This window comes from Asterias amurensis, chromosome 14 (genome assembly GCF_032118995.1).
Source record: "Asterias amurensis chromosome 14, ASM3211899v1".
NCBI classification, from domain to species: Eukaryota; Metazoa; Echinodermata; class Asteroidea; order Forcipulatida; family Asteriidae; genus Asterias; species Asterias amurensis.
Genome location: NC_092661.1, coordinates 13,430,697 through 13,453,284, shown reverse-complemented (window position 1 = coordinate 13,453,284; position 22,588 = coordinate 13,430,697). Strand labels below are relative to the sequence as shown.

General features: G+C 41.7%; 1 protein-coding gene across 3 annotated transcripts; it reads right to left on the bottom strand.

The window, feature by feature from the left end:
• Positions 1–873: 873 nt before the first annotated feature.
• Positions 874–18,169, bottom strand: LOC139947022 (DDB1- and CUL4-associated factor 6-like). 3 transcript variants are annotated; one of them, XM_071944838.1, is made up of 17 exons: positions 17,892–18,169; positions 15,761–15,822; positions 15,281–15,451; positions 13,519–13,623; positions 12,379–12,492; positions 11,883–12,018; positions 10,423–10,676; positions 9,613–9,700; positions 9,128–9,303; positions 7,774–8,865; positions 6,933–7,123; positions 5,548–5,646; positions 4,736–4,907; positions 3,607–3,763; positions 2,873–2,958; positions 1,852–1,957; positions 874–1,012 (listed from the first exon to the last, which is right to left on the bottom strand). In XM_071944838.1, the coding sequence occupies exons 1-17, from the start codon at positions 17,977–17,979 to the stop codon at positions 954–956; spliced, it is 3,156 nt and encodes a 1,051-aa protein (XP_071800939.1). In that variant the 5' UTR covers positions 17,980–18,169; the 3' UTR covers positions 874–953. The 3 variants fall into 3 exon arrangements, with proteins under 3 accessions (XP_071800939.1, XP_071800940.1, XP_071800941.1); XM_071944839.1 differs by lacking the exon at positions 5,548–5,646; XM_071944840.1 differs by lacking the exons at positions 874–1,012; positions 1,852–1,957; positions 2,873–2,958; positions 3,607–3,763 and adding an exon at positions 4,174–4,324.
• Positions 18,170–22,588: the final 4,419 nt, after the last annotated feature.

Sequence of the window (22,588 nt, the reverse complement as noted above, 5' to 3'; positions counted from 1 at the left end):
TGGCTCAAAACATGCTTCAGCTGAACCAGGGAAAGACGGAGTTTATTGTTTTTGCGAACAGTCATGTTTTATCCACTCTCCCTAATCTTGAACTAATATTGGCCGACTTTACAATTCCTGCTTCCACATCTGTTAAGAACCTAGGAGTCTCGCTTGATTGTTCTCTGAATATGTCTCATCACATTAGCTCTGTATGTAAAACTGTTAATTTCCACATACGTAATCTATGGCGTATTCGCCGGTTTATTACACAAAGCGCTTGCCATCATGCCGTCAGAAGTCTGGTCTTGTCCCGTCTTGACTATGCCAACTCTCTTTTGGTAGGTGCCCGCGAAAATGACCTCGCTCGACTCCAGCGTCTACAAAACAAGGCCGCTCGGCTAGTATTTGCGTGTGGCCGTGACCAGCCTTCTGCCGGCCTGATTGCATCGCTGCATTGGCTCCCTGTTAAAGAACGTATCAACTTCAAAATTTTCACTCATGTATACAAAATCCTCCACACCCAATCTCCATCATATCTGGTTGAACTTGTTCATTCCCAAAACTCCAATACTGCTGATGAATACAGGCAACGACTCCGCTCATCAGCTGATCAGACCCGGCTTTCCGTTCCTAGAACTAGACGGAAAGCTGGGGATAGCTCATTCTCCATAGCTGCCCCTCGCCTATGGAATGAGCTCCCCGCGGGTCTGAGAGAGGCGATCTCGTTGCCTGTATTCAAAAGCCTCCTCAAGACATTTCTTTTTCCCCACCCATCCTAGTTTGTTTGTTTTTCTTTTGTTTTGTTGTCATAGTCTCATGTAAAGCGCTCTGTTCTCCGTAGAGCGCTATATAAACGTTTCATATTATTATTATTATTATTATTAACGCTATTCTCCAATTCTGACTTTGAACGACACTTGATGATATCTATGTTTACTCATTAATACCTCTACTGATGGGTCACTCATGGCTCAGCTTTCCTCCTCTGTGCTCTCACTGCTAGAGCCTGACTCACGTGAACGTCTTCGCTCTAAAATCAAGACAATAGTCGCAACGTTAATCAAAATGAAAACAAAGTTTTTCCGTAATTACAAGCTCTCTTTTCGTTGGATCGTTACAGACAGAGACAAAAGTCGCTGGAATCAACATTCAAAGTCAATCTTACTATGAGGGATTATTGTCTAATTCCATATCCAGACCCATTTCCATTTGCTGGCAAACCATCACCTCATTGGACTGAATGGATGCCACGATTGCCGGCCAAACTGTTCTAATCATCGAACTAAGCTTGAGATTCCTGACTGCCATGGCCGATTATTGGCAGTGGCTTATGGCCAAACGGACAGCCAGGGCCTAATTTCACAGAGCTGTTTAACCGGAAAATATTGCTTAAACAATTTCAGCTTAGCCAAATAAGCAGGGAACCAGTCACAAACTGTGCAAATAACTTGATATTTAGCTGGTAACCCTTTCACAGTAAGCAAAATTGTTTGGCGCCTAGTAAATGTGTGTACTTAAAGGCACTAGACGTGTTTGGTAATTTTCAAAGACCTGCCGTCGATTTCACAAAACTCTTCCTAACTTAAGACTAATCTTAGGACTTAAGACGAGTCCCAACCCTGCACTGTAGCATGCAGACCTTAAGATTAATCCTAAGTTAGGACGAGTTACTCGTCCTAACTAAGTTGTCCTAACTCAAGATAAGATGAGTCCTATCTCTTTGTGCATTGGAGAGGCTCACGTGTTCTTGCTCACATGTGCGTCGTGGGCGGAGCCTACTGGATCGGTCTATTACATGTATACTCCTACCATGCAAAGTTTCAAATCTTACCTAAATAAATGGTATTTTCGTATAATACATGTACCTACCAGCCCTGAGATGGTTTAGAGATGCTAACATTCTCAGCATAAATGACGGTGGTACAGTGATGGTATCTCTAGTTTCATCTAACATCAACTCATTGATTCTCATAACCTGTGATGAGAGAGAACACACAACCATGACAACGGAAATAAGCCTACAGGCCTTGAAATAACACACAGCACCCAAAGCTATTGTTGTGGTGCCCCATGTGCTTTTGCTGTGGTGCCCTCTGAAAGTTTCCAATACAACCTTCTCTGTTCCCCATAGAAGTAACCCTTACCAGAGGGAAACATGCTGCCCCCTTCAACAGCAAAGTTCCCCAAAGACCACTCCCAAAGGTCCACCTCAAAACCCCACCATCTTCCATTGTACGCTCACTTAGAGCAATTGCTGTTGGTCCTACAGTCCTCAATCCGTCCTCAACCATACAACTTCCTGAAGAGGATATGTAAGGGTTGGGGTTTAAAGTAAAATACAACATTTCGACAATATCAACTTGCGAGTAACGAACATGTCTTAGTGCTAGATTTAGCATCTTAGATCCAGCATTTGTTGCACTGACACGGTTTCAATCCTGAAGCCAATGACTGCTGTGACAGAGTAGAGAGGCAACAAATCCCACTGTGAACGGTCTGGGCCCAATTTCATAGAGCTGCTAAGCACAAAAATTTGCTTAGCATGACATTTCTTCCTTGATAAAAACAGGATTTCCAATTTCCACAAGATTTTCAGGATAAGCAAACAACAGCTGAACACCAGTAACCAGCAATGCAACAAACAAAAACATTTGGTCGGTAATCCTTTTTTTAACAAGGATTAAATTTCATGCTAAGCAAATTTTGGTGCTTAGCAGCTCTATGAAATTGGGCCCTGGATGTGATTTCTCTACAAAAATTGGTTAGGTGGTTCACTTGGATGTGATATTTGTAGGTATATCCCAGTGAGCCACCTATTTTATTTTAGAGAAATCACATCCAGGCCGTTCACAGTGTCCATCCCCTACATGTACACTGTATAGATACATACCTCAGCTGCATCGTCTGGCAAGTGAGCTATCTCCGCTGTAGGTGACCATAACTTGACATCGTAGTCTATACCACTAGTTGCCAATACTATTCACAGTAACACACAATGAAAAAAAACCACTGGTTAACATCACATCCGCATTAGCAACCAGAGGCCTAAATTCACAAAGATGCTTAAAGTCACCTGGAAGTGGTATTTTGTCAAAATAAAGCTTTTGTCACTAAAATATGTGTTTTGATGAGTGGAATAACAATAAACAGTTAACTAAGGTTCTAAAAAATTAGTTTCCATTTTATTTACAATTTTAAAAGTAGGCCCAACTCAAGAGGGCGCTGTTCGTGACGTCAATCGAGGCACAATATTTGAAGAGAAAAGATGTAGTCTGGCCCCGCACACTACGTCTGAATACCTGATCGGTATGATGCCTACGTAAAGAACTACGGTCACGGAGCAGACTGCACGCACTGTATGGCTGCTGTGCGGACGGTCCACTCGGATTATCCAGCACGGTGAATCGCATGTAGTGCCAACACAAGATAGTGACGCTTGGCGCAAGCTAAAAACATGCCCTCAAAGTTGAAACAATACCCAAATTTTTTCATGTTAGCAGGTTAGGGAAATGCTCCTTTAGGTTCGTCACTTCTTTAAAATGCAAACAGCTCCCCAATTGTACTTTTTCCACTATGCGGTTTTTAAACTGTACAAAAGAAGCAACATGCCTAAAATTCACTCACAATGGTCAAATGGATGAGGCTGTACGCAATTAACGACGTGTTTGTCGCCCTCAAGCAGCATAACCAGCTCAGCGGTGTGACGATCCCAGATAAAGATATGGCCACAGTCAGAGCCACTCAGCACGTAGTCACTGCCCCAGAAGTTAGCTTGCTTGATCTATTTGGTAGACAATGATAGGGGATTGTTAGTGTTTCCTACAACATGTACATGGCCACAGTCAGAGCCACTCAGCACGTAGTCACTACCCCAGAAGTTAGCTTGCATGATATATTTGGTAGACAATGATAGGGGATTGTTAGTGTTTCCTACAACATGTACATAGCCACAGTCAGAGCCACTCAGCACGTAGTCACTGCCCCAGAAGTTAGCTTGCTTGATCTATTTGGTAGACAATGATAGGGGATTGTTAGTGTTTCCTACAACATGTAAATGGCCACAGTCAGAGCCACTCAGCACGTAGTCACTGCCCCAGAAGTTAGCTTGCTTAATCTATTTGGTAGACAATAATAGGGGATTGTTAGTGTTTCCTACAAAATGTACATGGCCACAGTCAGAGCCACTCAGCACGTAGTCACTGCCCCAGAAGTTAGCTTGCTTGATCTATTTGGTAGACAATGATTGGGGATTGTTAGTGTTTCCTACAACATGTACATGACCACAGTCAGAGCCACTCAGCACGTACATGTAGTCACTGCCCCAGAAGTTAGCTTGCTTGATCTATTTGGTAGACAATGATAGGGGATTGTTAGTGTTTCCTACAACATGTACATGTCGTGGCAGAGTGGTCCAGTCCAACACACCCAAGCTCTGGTCAGCAGCAGAGTGTTCGAATCCTGGTCATGAAAGTTGTGCAAGGCATTTGAACAGTTTTTGGAGGTAGAACATTCTGCTCTTCCAGCCAGGCTCCTAGTGGACGGTACCCATACCTTCATCCCTATGGACTGTGAAGGGGGTAACCCCGTTTCAGCCCCGTGAGTAGCTGGCAAAGTGCCCCTGGTGACCCCTTCACAGTCCATAAGGATGTAGGCATGGATATCATCCACTAACAGCCTTGCTGGTAGAGCAGAATGCACCACCAACTTGGTCAACTTATGATCTACCCAGATATGGAATAAATTTGTAACTCACCATAGTTCTGGAGTTCCTATGACCTTTGTAGACCATCTTGAACTCTGGGGTCATGACGTTGCTCAATTGTAACTCCTCTCTCTCTTTGGCTTCTCGCTTAGCTCGGATCAGCTCTCGGAATCGAAACTCGCTCACGCTCGGTGTGCGGGGCCTCCGAACCTCTTCCTCGTTACTGCAAACAAGAATTTGTCAAAATCCTCAAAGGCAGGCATATACACATACTATTTGTCTTACAGGGTTGTCCACAGTTTTTGAAGTAGCAGGTGAACAAAATTTGAGTAGCCGGGTTTTGTCAAAGGATAGAGCAAGCACGAAGTGCGTTGCCCTATGGCGTGAGATGCTCTGTGGTGAGATTTGAGCAATTTGTGACTTCATCCATTGAATAATTTTTATCTTTAAAGGTTATCACTTTGTTTTGTTACATTTGACTCTTTAATCTGCCAAAGCATGTTGCCCTTATGGCATGGGGTGCAGGGCTCGTCGAAGGGCGCTGGAAATGTTTGGATTCTAGATGCTCTGTGGTGCGATCTGAGCAATTTCTGGCTTAATCTAATCAATTGTTTTCTTGTTACATGAACTCCTGAACCTGCCATAGATTTTGATTTCATTCAAGTATTTTAATGTTTTTTATGTCAATTGGGTAGGTTTGTTGAACACATGAAAATTGTTCCCATTGGATGGATGGGGTAACTTGATGCCAGCAATTCCATTCACTGGTTAATTTTTTTCCCAAATTTTATTTTGATCGTTAGATTAAAGCCCGCACATAGTCACACACATGATATCACACTCACGCACACAGCATCACATACCTCTCATGACGTGTATGTCTTCTACGTCGTGGTGGTCTTAGTACAAAGTCATCGTCACTATCGCTCTCACTACAAGTGATAGATCGACTCTCAGGCTCTCTATCAATACAAATCACCACAATAGAACAGCTGTCAATCTACATCACAGGGAATCTGTGGAAGTGTCGTGGCCGAGCGGTTAAGAGCACCAAAATCAAACACTGGTGTTTCTGATCAGCAGAGTTTGGGTTCGAATCCTCAGCCGTGACACTTGTGACCTTAAGCAAGACACTAAACCATTGCTTCGTCCTTCGGATGGGATGTAAAGCGGTTGGTCCCATGTGTTGTGTAACGCATGTTAAAGAACCCAGTACACTTATCGAAAAGAGAAGGGGTTCGCCCCGGTGTTCCTGGCTGTGGCTGCTGTCTGCGCAGTAGCACCTTGTAAACCCTTATAGTGTGCTAAATAACAGGGTCTCAGAATTCATCACTGCATTAGCCTATCTTTCTGAAAGTTTGTATATACTCAGCGCCTTGAGTACCTTGTTTGGTAGATACGTGTGCTATATAAGACTTTGATATATTATTATTATTATTATCTGTCCAATATCTGTTTTCATTCATTCGCTGTCCAGACGCCAGACTAGTACTTCCGGTTATTAAGCCTTCGAAAAAATAGTGATATTTACTACTCGAGCCTCAAAAAGTTGCGACTTCGACACTAGTCGCGACAAATTTTTAGTTACATGTACCAAGATGCATTGCGGCATATTGTTTGCCGCAGGCGCAATATAGTAACATTCACACTGAAAGAATTGAAGGATTGTGTCACTGATGTCCGATTGTGTTTCGTAAGTGAATTATGTTGTCGTGAATAGTCGTGAGTGACACAATTGGTTCACCAAGCAGGAGGTTGCGACTACTTTTGTAGTAGTCGTGGCAGCATAACTAACAAGGTAGTTGAAAAACGGTAGTCGCGACTCGACTAAGCAATCAATAGTCGCGACTTTGACACTAGTCTCAATAGTCGCCCAGGCTATTATTGAGTAGTGCACAAGATTTTTACTGGTCAGCATGTATTTGCAAGAACATCTTATAACCAGATCTCTCCTTTTATCCAATCAAGCTTTCCATTTTGTTCTTCTAACAGTAGTTCTACCTAGCTAGTAAACCACGTTCAGAGCTGCCAAATTTGTTGATTACAATGTGGAAAAATTTATTATTTTCAGGAAACTTTCTGCAGAATCTGGGAGAGTTTGCGGCTCTGCACATAGTAAAACCACAATGGAGGGTTACTGTTATAATATTATCCCCCCCCCAAAAAAAACCATGCTGGTATACACACAGGACACAAACCTGAATGTGAAAAAAATCCCTCTTTCTGGCCTAGATTACTGTGGACTTACTGTGCGGTAGACGCTGATGCTCCAGCACCTCGTGTCGAATCTAACCGATCCTCGGGGACAGCTTGAGACGCAAGATCCTGACAGGAACTGCTTGCTGGGAGATGCGCTGGTGGCGGGGTTCCTGCAGGACCACTCACACTCACACGGCGCTGGCGTTGGTTCGCTGTGGTGAACTGACCAGTATGTCTCTCCTGCGTTTATCAGACAAGGTAGAGAGTGCATTTTCAAATCGTTGGACTTTTCCATTGGCAACTGCAAAAGGTCATTGATACGTACAAGCCCCATGGGTTTCTAGATGGCCCTCCGCTCAATATGTATTATTTTCTTCAAGGCCAATGTTTTACGACTTAAGTTAATAATAAAATAAAAAATTAAATTTATTTTGCTCCAGAAATCGATCAGAGAGGATTAGAGTTGAAACCTACGGTTCTTTTCATAACCACCCCAGCTCAATTAGAGACTATCATTACAGTGTGCATGATGATGTTACCGGAAACCTTACACCAAATTTCCACCATGCAGAGTTTCAAATCCTAATTAAAAAATAAATACACAAAATTCCCAGGTGTCCTTTTAATTTTCAAAATTTTGACACCCTGCTTTATCATTCATTTACTGGCCGCAGTATTAGAAGTAAGGGAGCGTATATTTATAACTGATAAAAAAAAAAGGCAATCGATTACACAAAATGAACATTCTTTGACCACTATTCCTATTTTGCCAAGACAGGACTCAAAATTACACTGGACCACAGGTCTGTGGCCAGTGATTTCCATGTTGGGCCAGTAAACCACTGACAACCAAATCCAGCAAACTTGTGTTGTTCGGTTGAATTACTGACCTGAGGGTTAGTATCTTCCATTCTTTCTCTCAGAGCAAAGATCTCCGACTGTCTCCTGACAGGATGATTCTGATTTCCCTGATCTTGTTCCTGCTGCTCCTGCTGTGCTACTCTTCCCCCACCATGGCTTCTACTCGTGCTTGCCTCTAAACAAGCACCTTCTCCAGTTTTACGAAGAAGCTTAAGAGTTCCGTCCTTTGGTTCTGAGACCTGACTCTTGTTCTTATCCAGTGTCTTTTCTTCTGAAGTTTTGTCCAATTCTAGTTTGGGGTACTTCTCACTGCTGGGTCTTGCCTCTGAGCAATCGGTGGTATCACGTTCTGGTGGTGGGCTGATGTTTTGTGGTTGACGACTCTGCTTGTGTGCCAGATTCTCGGCACCACTGGAATTCCTGTTGGCGAGTTCATCATCATCTGAATCACTTGAGCTGGAGCCGTCTTCAGATCCATCCTCGGTGATTCTCCTTTGTGTTTTGCTGTTGCGCTTGCCACGTAGCTTCCCAAGCCCATCCGGAGCAACCGTATCTAAAGCAGGGTCGTCCGTCAGGCTGCTCGAGGACAACGAACTATGCGTGCTCCTCTTCCTTTTCTTAGAGTCAGAATTTCCATCACTAGCGTCCATAATTTCACCGTCAGCATCTTGTGCTGCTGGACAGCTGTCAGTTTGTGAGTCTCTTATCTGCATACATGATTGCACACTGCTTGATATTGCACTGATTCCCTCTGTTGATGATGAGCCTTCTTGGAGGATCTCTCTATTGCCAAGTATCAGTCTTTCCGATTCCGTTTCATTCTCAGGCAATCCTGGCGAGGAGATGCACATCTCTGACGATTCCCCCTGCACAGCCGGGGCAGCATCGCCGCCGACAAGTTGCGAGGACGTCGTGACTTGGTCAACTTGAGTAGGGCTGCTCAATGGGTTGGGGCTCTCCTCGGGGCCTGGCTCCTCAAGGCCTGGCTCCTCCGTACTGGCGGAGCTAGGCTTCTTGTTCATCATTCTGGACGTCATGCTGTCCTTCAGACGTTTCTGCATGGTTTGACTGGCTGATTGCTCTTCAGTTGATGTACTCTGAAGAGAACTGAATCGGGAACTCTGAATATGACAAAATTAAAATGACTGAATTTAGAGCTAAATACATTTGGTTATATACACATCGTTATTTAGCACCCTTCCCTTCTCAAAAATAAACATGTTTTTCTAAATGCTGAGATCCAAAAGAAGAGACAGAAAAATGGGATCCCGGGCTATATGGCAGTAACAGATTGAATGGCTTCTGAATGGCGCCCCTGAACAAAGAATCTTCGTGCTTTGTGATAACAGCCCCTGATACCACTCCCAGGCCTGGTGCACTTACTGTAGGTTGTGCTGTGGACGTTCCAGGCTCATTGGCTGCAGCTGCTACCTCTTGGTTACTGCCCTCTGTTGAAGCAGTCGCAATACGCCTGGCATGTGAGGATGTAGAATCGTCCAACCAACGTGTCAACATCTCAGACATCCGCTGAATGATGGTCAGACGAGGCTGGGACTCCGCTGAAATATACAAACAGTCAAGAAAATGTTACAGACAAGCAACCGATTAGGTTTTAGTCCCAACCAAACCTGCATGCTTCACCCACCCAACCCCAGCTTATCCAGTTCTCGCCTTCGCCCACCAACAAGCCTATTACTTAAGCAGCATACAGCAACAGAGTCCAGCATTCTCATGAAGACGATCAGAGCATACTGATCGAAACGTTGAGTTGTAACCACCAACACTACTCAAAGGAGATTCACATGATGTTACCGCAAATACTTCCACCTTGTACAGTTTCAAATCCTACTAATCATACAGACACCAACCTTGTTCTCCTCTCGGTCTGGCTTTGGGTCCGGTATCGGACCAGTCTCCGCGTAGACGCAGCCTCTTGATTGGATTCACCACAGGATTCTATCAGCAAATAGTCAATGCATATCATTAATTTCATCCATAAATTTGATCTTGTAAAAATAAAAAACTGATAAATGTGATTGCTATCAGACACCCATAAAGGCACCTGGGTGAAGAAAAGCCAATTAGGGTTATTGTCTTGCTCATCAAGAACACATTCTGCTTCATCATGTCCAACCTTCACTATGATTCAAATTACTCATCGAGAAAATGCACAGAAAACTTTCCAGTGTGTTTTTCTATGGAACTGTTAAATTTAAAAATGGAGCTGATCAACTGAAAAGTTTCATGGCTGTTCTCTTAAAGGCAGTGGACACTATTGGTAATAACTCAAAATAATTATCAGCATAAAACCTTACTTGGTAATGAGTAATGGGGAGAAGTTGGTCGTATTAAACATTGTGAGAAAGGGCTCCCTCTGTAGTGGAGTAGTTTTCGAGAAAGAAGTAATTTTCCACGAATTTGATTTCGAGACCTCAAGTTTAGAACTTGATGTCTCGAAATCAACCATCTAAACGCATACCAACTTCGTGTGACAAGGGTGTTTTTTCTTTCATTATTATCTCGCAACTTTGACGACCAATTGAGCTCAAATGTTCACAGGTTTGTTATTTCATGCGTATGTTGAGATACACTAAGTGAGAAGACTGGTCTTTGACAATTACCAAGTGTCCAGTGACTTTAAGCATCATACGCTTGACCCTCAAGGTCTGTATAAATACCTCATCGTCAGCGAATGAGGCTGCCCCGCTGGCATCTCCCCTCGCCTCAGACGCCCCTTCCTGTCTGGCGAACGCAATCTCCTTCTTGTAGGCATCGGTACCGAAGAGATAGATGTAGTCTGAGGAGTAGCTGACTAGGAGCTCGTTGCCGCTGGCCGAGTACTGCAGAGAGGTCGGACGATTGTACTTGTTTTGGAGATGTGGAGGGCAGAACCGGCAGAACATGCCCTGGATACCGCGGCCGCTGTAGTTGCCTAATGAGTCACCAATTAAAAGTAAGTAACATATCAATCAAAAATAATCATAAATAATTTGTATAGCGCCTTAATCAAAGGTTTGCTCAAAGGCGCTGAGGCACAGAAGAAATAAAAAAATTATTGATGGTAGGCCTCCTGAAACAAATGGGCTCTCAGAAGTGCCTTGAATGTGTTGAAGGATGTTGTGTCCCTGATGTGATGTGGAAGTTTATTCCAGAGTTTGGGTCCATATACCGTTAAGGCTCTATCAGCAAAAGTGATGTGACTTGTTCTTGGTACTACAAAGTATGGTGAACAGGAGCTATTTGACCGAAGGAGTCTCCGTTCAGCACCAACTTGCAGAATGTTCATGATGTAATGAGGGGCTTGTTGATGTAAGGCCTTGAACATGAGAACGATGCCCTTGAAGTTGATCCTTTGTTGGATTGGGAGCCAGTGTAGTTTGATGAGTTCTGCTGGACTCTGTGAATGCGACAATTTATAGGAACATTCATACATCAGGGGTGCGTTCCACTCGCGCAAACGTTGCCAACAGTTGCGCACGTTCGCCAATAATTTTAAGTGGAACGAGTTGTGTGCCCCCACCGTTGCCGAACGTTGGCAACTTAAGGCAAACATACTTCTGAGGTGTTGGCGAGTGGTTTTTAAAATGGTGGACAAGCATAGGGTATTATTTCTTTGTCACAAACATAATTACATTGTATTGTTCGGTGGATGATAATGCAGATTTGAAATAACAAAGTTAATTAGTCTGTTAGTTGATGTAATGATGGCAAAAAGAGGACTAGTACAGCAAAAAACAAAGTTTCAAAAAAACTACGTACGGTGCGCGCCATCTTCATTTCAGGGCGCGGCCATAGTGAAATTGTGTAATGCGCACCAATCGTTCCAAAGACAAAACAACGTTTGCGCGAACAGTTGTGCTTCGTTTGCGCGAGTGGAACGCACCCCAGGCGTGACATTTCATCTTTCAGAGGGCACTCTGAAAGTCTTTGGGAAACTTTTGAAGGGGCACCAAGGCCAAGACCAGGGGCAACAGAGGCTATGACTTCTGTGTAATTCCTGGCCTGCTTACATGACATCAGAACATGAGCAGACACCAGATCGCCTAGACACATTATGCAACATTGTATTTATTTGGTGCTCTCAGAATCTTTGTGGATAATAAGGGTTATTACTATGTTGATGGCAAATGCACTTTACCTGTGGATCTAGTTCCCAGCATCCTGCGATCGAAGACCCGTACTGAGCTATCAGAGCACCCGACTCCAAGCTGGTAAGGCATGATTGGATTGACGGCTAAGGAAGTAACAGCACGACGACAGTTGATCAAAACATCCTATACAATGGAGAATTTAAATCATTATATGAATCTCACATTAGTCTTTAACTGACATGCATGTAATGTGCCTTCTAGTGTACTGTATCTTATATTTTAATAATAACACTGGGTGACCACAACACAGGCCTGGAATTTCATCTTAGAGGGCAAGGCCCTTTTCATTTTACATAGGGCACTTTCTTGAAGTGTATGGGAAACTGTTGAAGGGGCACCAAGGCCAAGACAAGGGCAACGAAGGCCATCGTCTTTGTGTCCTCCGTGAAATTCCAGGCCTGACATCATAATTTAAATTGTAAAGTGCATAGTGGGATTTGTGATCCACTATGCACTATAAAAATGTTGTCATTATAACTGTACCTCTCTGCATTCATCCTTTAAACATCTACTCTTTGTCCGCAGATCAAACCAACGAACTGTCCCGTCTTCTCCACACGACAGAAATGTGTTTGGATCATTTGGTATCGTCACTACCTGTAGTGTGGGATAACATTATAAGTCAATCTCTATTCAATTCTTATCCAAGATGTGTGGTGTTTACATGTTGAGACAGTAAATTTACAGTATGCAGTGGGGCTCAATACCCCATTCAAAAACTGCCCTTTAAAGGGTCTATGTAACTTTTGTAGGACAAAAAAACACAATGTCCACAGATTTACACTAAACTTACACAGTTTGAAGATAATGATAGTAGAAAGCTTCCCTGAAAATACTACGTGCTAAGGTGCTGTAGTTTTGGGGAAATGAGTAAAACAATGTCATGAAAATAATTTTCGACTCATGAGACGAAAATTATTTTAATCATTTACAAACGTATTTTCATGACATTGTTTTACTCATTTCTCAAAAACTACAGCACCTCAGTAAGTAAGATTTGAAGGGAAGCTTTCCACTATCATTATCTTCAAACCCTGTAAGTTTAATGTAAATCTATGGACATTTTGAAAAAGTACCCAAATCCTTTAAAGTTTGACCAGAAGAGACCAGTTAAAAAGATACACAAAGTTTTGCACAGCCAAGCGACTACCGGGTTGTTTATGTTAGTTTGTGTTGTGACAAAGCAATAATAATGTATCAATATATCAAGGACACATGTGTAATGAAATACTTGATCCTTGGCATTGCAGTCTAAATCCTGTGGTCTAACCACAGTGACAGTATTCAGTGCCGGTGTTGCAAGAGATTATGTCCCCACCCGCTCCTGTTCGACGAGTTGTGTAGATATTTTGTCTGATATCACCCTCTGTTGCATAAACTTCATTCAGCCCATGATAAATTTACAACGGGAGGATGTGACATGACACTGCCTAGATGGGGCATTTAGCAGGACCACTGGTTTGTGCATGATCCAATCAAGACCACCGTTTAGAAGAGCAATGGAGATAACGAGTGTGAGTTGTCAGACGAAAAGGATTTGTCTTTTTAGCCTCTTTCTCAGTCATTAAAGCATTCCCGCAATGGACATTAATTAGCCTTCCCTGGTGACGAAACCTACCATACCTCATAGGCAGTGCCATAATGACAGTTGAATATATTCTGTCCATGCTGAGCTGTATTCTCCACGTTGTTAAACGAGATCTGACCATCGCCTGAGCAAGAAATAATCTGTAACAAACATAACATAATAACGAAGTCTTATAATAATAACGAAGTCTTATATAGCGCATGTATCTACCAAACAAGGTACTCAAGGCGCTGAGTATATACAAATTTTCAGAAAGATAAGTTATTGCAATGATGAATTTTGAGACCCAATTAGTTAGCACCTTATAGTGGTTTATAAGGTGATACGGCGCATACAGCAGCCACAGCCAGGAACACCGAGGCGAACCCCTTCTCTTTTCGATAAGTGCACTGGGTTCTTTTACATGCGTTACACAACACATGGGACCAACGGCTTTACGTCCCATCAGAAGGACAAAGCAATGGTTAAGTTCTTGCTTAAGAACACAAGTGTCACGGCTTGGGATTCGAACCCACACTCTGCTGATCAGAAACACCAGAGTTTGAATTCGGTGATCTTAACCGCTCGGCAACGACACTTCCGCCGTTCTTTATTAAATGCTTCATATATACCTCACCCAATTGACGTTAACTTTTATGCAGTATACAAGAATGCAGAGCTTTGTTTTGAGACGCCCTTCCGGTGTATAGACACTATATAAGCGATATTATTATTATTGTTATTGTTATGGTTGAATTATGAGACCTTCACCTTTAAAGTCATTGGACACTTTCGGTACAGATTTTTTTTTTTTTCAAGTTCACAGATTTACAAATAACTTACAGGGTTTGTAGAAGGTAATGGTGAAACACTTCTCTTGAAATATTAATCCATGAAATGCTTTACTTTTTGAGAAAACATTAAAACAATATCAATTCTCGATATAGAGAATTACGGATTTATTTTAAACACATGTCATGACACGGCAAAACATGCGGAACCAAGGGTGGGTTTTCCAGTTATTTTCTCCCTAAATTTTCACAGGTTTGTTATTTTATTATAGAAGTTGTGATACACGAAGTGTGGACCTTGGATAATACTGTTCACCAAAAGTGTCCAATGGCTTTAAAAGGGCTTGAAAGGTGATCGACACAAGTGTCAATCTGCAGCAATGACTAAAAAAAGAGTGACCATGAAAACTTGCTTGGCATGCTTGGTAAGAAGCACTGCAGCTGTTAATAACGTATTACATTTTGAGAAACAATTCTCTTTAAAGGAATGTGGTTTTAGACAGAGGGATTAAAAAAAGAAACAAATCATAAGGCCACATAACAAAAAATTGTTGGTCGTCTTTTTTTTTGCGGATGGGGGAGGGAGGGAGGTTTTTAATTTTTATTTTATTTTGTTGACATGCAAAATATGAAATCAAGAATAAAGAAATCATCACAATCACTATAAAACAGTGTAAAACAACTTTAGGGTTTGTGCGTTTTTTATGTTTTCAATAGTTTTGTCAAACAAATTTAACTCCTAGATGACATTTTCTTTAAACTTTTTCAAACAACTAAGCACAGTGTAGCACAAGTAAATATTTGAAGAATTGTTCTTGCTTTGCCAACATGAATAAAAACCTTCTTTAAACATCTTTTCAAACCTGTACATTTTGAAAAAAAAATAAGCCTAATGAACATTTCTCATATTATTGTAGGCCCCTATTGCCGATTATTCTTCCTGTGTGAATTGTGCTTATTACATGTATGTAGATACCTCTACATGTACATAGTACTTTAGCAGCTTTATAAAAATTGTGTAATGTACCTGACTATCATTGCAACACGGCATAAACTTAGCACTGAAGATGTTAGCTCGGTGTCCAGAGGCAATGGTAGCAAGTTTCTTGCGAAGGTAAGGGTCGGTGATACAGAGCTGTTTATCATCAGAGCCAGACAAGATTCTATAGCCGCTATCATTCCAGCATATGGTATTCACCTAAACACAAAGTATAAAAAAAGAAAGTAAATGTTTAATAATCAATAATGTATCGAATAAAAAATAAATATTTTTGTTTCCAGGGTAAAATTCCGGCAAGTTTTAGTGACCACTTATATCATTCAATAGACACCTTGCGTTGGCCGCCCTCGCTGAAGTAGATCAGTGGAATTGTGCAAGCGTGTACACTACAGCACAGTCATGAGTCACCACTATTTTATTCCCTTATTCAAAACCACAGTTGATGATAATGAAAGGTCACACAGTAGGAGGGTTGAAAACATGAAGAATTTCATAATCCATACTTACACAACCTCGATGAATATCAAGTTTGGCTTCGATCCTCAACCGCTGCATAAAGTTTGGACTCCCTGTAGAATTAGGGGGAAAAAATCAGAAAACATATGTACTTATCTTCTAAAAGCAATATCATGAACTTGAAGTTGAAGCAATCTATAGGCTAGCACAACATGTTGGTATGTTTAAATTTGCAGTGATTACTCTGCAGGATCCCTAAGTGAGGATGTTAGGCCAAGGGTGCTTGACTGTTGGTGTAGTGCAGATCGGACATAACAGAGCTATCAGAAAAACAAAACTGAAGAAACTGAACTGGTTTGGTGCTGAAGACAAGACAACTGGAACTCAACTGGTGCTGGACAAAGTGCAAGTAAAACCTGGGCTGAGCACTGCTTATATAGACTTGCAACTCCTCCCCTGATGGTCAAGTAATAATCACTACACAGTGTGCACTGGTGTGGCTGTGACTGTGTGACTGTATTGTAGGCTACTGTCTCGTTATATAGCATGTTTTTTTTACACTCATTACGAACAATTTTACACGAAATTGAGGCTGAGGATTAATTAACTGTTTAGTTAATTAATTAATTAATTAATTAATTTAACACCAATTCATGTACATCACCCCACCACAACAATAAATAGTACCACTATAGTATCGTAGCGTCATACGTTATCCACCCTCATAATGTATGTTTTCGGTCCCCAACTTATCGCGAAATTGTAAAAGCTGCACCGGTGACAGAAGCTATGTATGCAGTTTACTCACAGTCTGTATTTTCATCAGGCTTAATCATGCTGAGAATAAAGTTTCCTGTCGTTGGTTATGCTCAAACATTTATAAAATGATTGATTTTTGGTACTAATCACTAGTGCATTATTATGCCAACATTCAAATGAGTCAAAGAAACATAATCCAACCTCGAAAGTTCAAAACAAAATTACTATCTGCTAGATTGAGTTTCATTCTGCTTTAGTCACTAGATGGATCACTTGAGGTGGTTACTATTTGGGATTCTATGGTGTGCAAATGTGGGGAAAATATTAAAATATTTTAAGTGAAAATGACAATTTTTTTTTGGATTTACTCATGCATACTGTAATAAATTCCGATAAGCGTAATAAATATTAAGTCTACATTAAAGAGAAAATATCATAGATTGGTAACTTATCTCCTGAAACCAAAAATTACTGGTCTGAAAATGACGTGTTGATAACATTTCATGAGCCTTCAATTAATAAAGATTCCAACCCTCTACTGCTACATAAAGATAGGTTACCAGTACGTTTATGTACTAAATTGCAGTCAGGTGAAGTTTCCTTAAGTGGCACCGTTTTTCTTAAAAAACAAATGACAAACACAAAATATTGGTGCAGGTTGTCGGAACATAGGGGTGTCGGAACATAGGGGTGTTTGGGTCGTTGGAATATAAGGGTGTCGGAACATAGGGGTGTCGGAATATAGGGGTGTCGGAACATAGGGGCGTCGGAGTATAGGTTGAGTTGTCGGAATATAGGGGTGTCGGAACATAGGGATGTCGGAATATAGAGCAGTCACCGCACTGTTAATGTCGGACTGTCTCTCGCAACGTAAAACCAAAACTTTAAAAATTTCAACACACCACGAAGTGAAAGTGTTATTGTTAAAAAATTGGATAGATGATTTGAAAAAAAATAATTAGTTTTTGATTGTGAACAATTTTCCTGTTATCCTACTGAAAACACATGACACCAGGATACATGTAGTGACTGGTGTCAATTGGTCAATGATCCCAGTCCAACAAGCAACACCAGTGTCAGTGAGTGGAGGTATGAAAAGGCACTGTGAAAGGGTAATCCTGTGAAACCCCAATATGAGTCGTGACACTAACACATACAAGTCACAGCACTCTACTCACTCTAGCTAGGCTAGGCCTAGTAAACCATTGACAGTAAACATGGTAAACACTGACACCCCCCCCCCCCCCAAACACCGTAAAATAGTACAGTACAGTAGATTACTCTGCTCTTATTTACTATCACTACTCCCTTCCATCCAGGATACATGTACTATGTTGTAGGCTCCATAATTAACCTAGTAGTAGGTAATAGTAAATTAATTGAATTGACAATAGGCCCTAATGGTTATTTGTTGAATCTTTACCGAGTATTGCCTCTCTCGTCGTTCGCTCATCGTTATAACCCAACTCTCGTCGCCTGTTGATACGGAATAACTTTCTTCTACCATCCATGATGTCAAAATCAAAGACGTTTCACAACATCCTCAGGTAAATTCCATGTATGGCTAGAAACTACAAAGTGCAAATTGTAGCTGTCTGAATGTCCGACACAACCAAATGACATTGGATGTGTTGATGACTGAGGAAAGTTCTGACAGCGACAGTGACATTACCTTCTATTCAAGAAGAAGACGAGAGCGACTTCATTGACTTTTTCTGTTTTCGTTCTGATCTTAGTCGGGTTACAAAGGTTAGACTTCACAATGTCCTTAGGTTAGTTGATAGACACGTCTTTGTGCCAGACTGATCTGAAGTGTGCCATTTGTGGAAAGTCGGCCCAACTTCGGATAAAGGCGACGCCAGAACGTATACAACAAAAGGAGTTTATTTTCACTGTGCCCATCGGGCGCTTGTATTGCGGAAGCCTGGGAATTCCGCGCTTACGCCAAGAAGCGTTTTATGTCACGGGTAAGCAGGGAATTTTGGCTTGACCCAATAAGCCACTTCGGAATGTCTGCTTACTGTATCAGACAAAATCTGCTAAGCATAAACGTATTATTATTCACCTTGATTTTTCAAGATTGCAAGGCCCAATTTCCCAAAATGTGGCGGACATTACAACAAGAAAAGAAGATACAGTTGTTAGCATCTCGCTCATTTTCCATTTCATCGAAAAACACAAACCATTTTCTTAATAAATGATTTTGCTAAGGGAAACATGCCGATGACAAAGTCAATCCCTACACAGTCACCCCCTACACAGGAGGCATCTGGCAATACATTTTGTAAAATATAAATTTTACGAGATCCTACTAAGCCCGGGAAGGGACAGTGGTAAGAAAAAAAATATGCAGGGGCTAATTCGTTCGCACGGTTTAGTAATCCGTTCGAACGAATTAATAATCCGTGCGAACGGTTTAGTAATCCGTTCGAACGAATTAATAATCCGTTCGCACGGTTTAGTAATCCGTTCGAACGAATTAATAATCCGTTTGCACGGTCTAATAATGCGAAGCGCACATTCAGCGAATGTTGTGAAGAGGGTAATTCGCCATCGATTTGCGTAAGCATTAGGTAAGCCATTGGTACTGTTGGTAAAGCGTGCGTATTATGCGTAAGATATTGGTAAGGAGGCGTTTAGGGACGACCGAGAACATATTCACTATCAAATTGCAACATTTGGGCGAATTCATCGCGAATTTCAAACATTCATATTCGCAAGATATCGCCCAAGTGTGAGAGTAGCATCAAGACACCCGATTCAACAAAACTGGGGAACATTGTGTGCCCCCCCCCCCCCCCCCCCCAAACCCAGGATTGAGGGCAATGACGGGACACAGGGTTTGGTCTTACACACTGCAAAACATGAGTTTCATGATAAAGGTGGACCAGAGACACGGGGGACATTTGATATTGTGTCCCTACCCCTCGAAAATGTAGTCGTGGGGTGGGGTAGGGAGACACGGCCTTTCCACTATTTCAAAGGGGAAGTGCAAATCTGCCAACGATGGAGCATACGTGTAAGAAGCCTTTACAGCATGGGTGCCAACCCGATCAAGGGCCCGGGAAAATATGGCATTTAAGATGCTCTGTGGTGCAATAAAGGGACAATTTTGAGGGGGGACATTTGATATAGTATACACCACCCTTCCAAAAGTTGTGTCATCCTTTGCCCCCAGGATTAATGTACATGGTGCGACACGGGGTTTGGTCTTACACAGTGCAAAATTTAGGCTTCATGATAAAGGTGGTCAAAAACATGACAAGGGCAGGGACGGATGGCAATTTGATATTGTGCCCCCCACCCTTCAAAAGTGTGTGTGTGTGGGGGGGGGGGGGGGGGGGGGCTTGTCCCCCTGTCCCTCCCCTGCTGATTGACGCCCATGGCGCTAAGCACACTTATGTTTGTGCTTAGCAAATGTTTATGCTTAAAGCATGGTTTATAAAATTGGGCGTAGATCTCCTTTTTTTAAGATTTGGAACCACCCAGAGCTCGAGTTCGTGGTGCGTGCGATCACACCGCATGACCCACCCGTATACACACTGTCAGATCGTGCGAATACTGTTCACACAAGTTATCGCACTCGTACCACTAACCGCATGCGGAGGCCGCCAGGCCGACAGCCTTGTCGGGTCTGTATCTTCCGGGTTTAATGTGTTGTATTGAAAAAATTCCACTAGTGGAAAAAATTGGGGGGGGGGGGGGCTCTCGGATATGCTAGTATGCAGCTCATGAATATGTTTATCGTTCGTCAGACCTATCAGACAACACAGGATGTGAGGCAAATGAATTATTCATTTTGACGTCCAATCACGCACGCCTATCATGCTCGCTGAGCGTCCGTGGTGGTGGTGCGTGATGATGTAGACATGTCTCGTCTTTCGCGGGCAATTATGGTAATGAGCTGACCGTGGGAACTCTTCGCTTATTATAGCAATGAGGTCAGTGGCTTCAACACAGACCCAACAAGGCTGTCGGCCTGACGGCCTCCGCATGCGGATAGTGTACGGGGGCACCGTGTCGTGCGATGTTATGCAGAGTGAATACGGGTGGGTTTTTATACAGCGGCGGTCTTTTTTCGGAGTGAATAATTCGACTGCCTTGAGCAAGGCTACCCAGTGTACTTATGACACTTCGGCCAAATCATAAATATTATTTAAATGCGTGTCACATTAACAATAATATCAAAGTCTTATTTAGCGCATGTATCTACCAAACAAGGTACTCGAGGCGCTGAGTGTATACACACTTTCAGAAAGATAGCTTATTGCAGTGATGAATTCTAAGACCCAATTATTTAGCATCTTATAATGGTTTGCAAGGTGCTAAGCGCATACAGCAGCCACAGCCACGAACACCAAGGCGAACCCCTTCTCTTTTATGATAAGTGCACTGGATTCTTTTACATGCTCTACACAACACATGGGACCAACGCCTTTACATCCCATCCGAAGGACAACACAATGGTATAAGTGTCTTGCTTAAGGCCACAAGTGTCACGGCTGGGGATTCACACTCTGCTCATCAGAAACACCAGAGTTTGAAGTCGGTACTCTTAACTGCTCATCCACGACACTTCCACAACCAACACAATTACTTTATATTCACAAATTATTCATTGATAATATAAACACACCAATATAGTCGTAAATACAGGGAAAACTTTACTTTATTCCCCTTTAATATAAACCCAGTCAGTTTCCTTTGCAAGTCCTTACAGTGAATTACTAGAAAAAATGCATCAGTACAAACTTTTGAATATTATTTACAGCCCTGCAACTTATTCGTAATAGGAAAGCAAAGTGAAGCGGTTTCCAAAAATGGGTTTTCTCCACAGCACAAAAAGTAGTTCTGGATCAAATATAAATTGACAGGATGAACAAATTAATGTTTTACAAATAACCCTGAAAATAAAACAAAAGTGGATGCAATAGTTTAATTCTGATCAGCCTTTTTATTTACTCCTCCTTAACTTTTCCTCAAATAACATAATTGTTTATAAACAAGTAAGCTAAGAACAAGAGGCACTTGGAGTTGAGTCTTCAAGACTTTCACTTTTCTAACAGTTAAAGACACTGGACACTACTGGTAATTGTCAAAGACCAGTCTTCTCACTTGTTGTATCTGAACATTATACACAAAATAACAAACCTGTAAATACTTGAACTCAATTGGTTGTCAAAGTTCCGAAATAATTATGGAACAAAAACCACCCTTGTCACACGAAGGTGTGTGCTTTCAGATGCTTGATTCCGGGACCTCAAAATCTACCTTTGAGGTTTCAAAATGAAATTTGTGGAAAATTACTTCTTTCGCAAAAAACTATGTTACTTCAAAAGGGAGCCGTTTCTCACAAGCTAGTTTTTAAGCTAAAAATAATTTTGAGTAATTACCAATGGTGTCCACTGCCTTTACAATACAAAAATCTTACCCTAAAGCCTGTTCATACTTCATGGGAATGCGAAGCAAATTTTGACATCACAAGGCTGTTTTCAAAGCAAGTTTTTTTCGCAGGAGTTCAGCACAAGTCAACTGTTCTGAATCATTCACTGCAAATCTAGCACCTGTTTGAGGCCGCTTTTGGTAACTTGGTGCAAGCCACTTGTGGCCCCTATGGTCTCTAACGGCTTAATAACAAAACTTTTAAGGTAGGTTTAAAGGTAGTGATCGCGCCATTGGTGCAAAATAAAAAAGCGATGGAACAATAGCATAAGATCACAGTTTGAGGTTTAATGTTAATAACAAATACTTCCAGCGTAACGTGCTAGTCACGGGGCCTTGACGCACTCATTGCTGGTAGACAAATCAATTTAAAAAAAGAAGCAAACATACAATCAAAACTTGCTCATGGAAAAAAAGATCTAGCTTTGCTGATATTTTAAATGTCTACCCGACAACATAAACACCTATTTTTGAAAAACAGCATAAATTCCATATATTTAGGACCCTACTTTAAGAACTACAACAACTGCAAGTCAAAGACTTATCAATTTTACTGTGAGATAAAGGACTCCCAAATCAACAAATAATGAAAAAACAAAAATGCTGTTTTGTTTTTCTTTTCAAGTTATCCCCAAGCAAGTGTGACACGCCTTAATTGTTACTGCACTGTATGGACAC

What these genes read in the sequence shown, in the direction of transcription:
- LOC139947022 (XM_071944838.1), bottom strand. Translation starts at nt 17,979, where the DNA reads ATGGATGGTAGAAGAAAGTTATTCCGTATCAACAGGCGACGAGAGTTG. An exon ending in CAGACCGAGAGGAGAACAAG is followed by an intron (nt 9,304 to 9,612) that starts GTTGGTGTCTGT and finishes TGTATATTTCAG; the next exon opens with CGGAGTCCCAGCCTCGTCTG. An exon ending in TCTAAACCATCTCAGGGCTG is followed by an intron (nt 1,013 to 1,851) that starts GTAGGTACATGT and finishes TCTTGATTTTAG; the next exon opens with AGCGAAGACGTTCACGTGAG.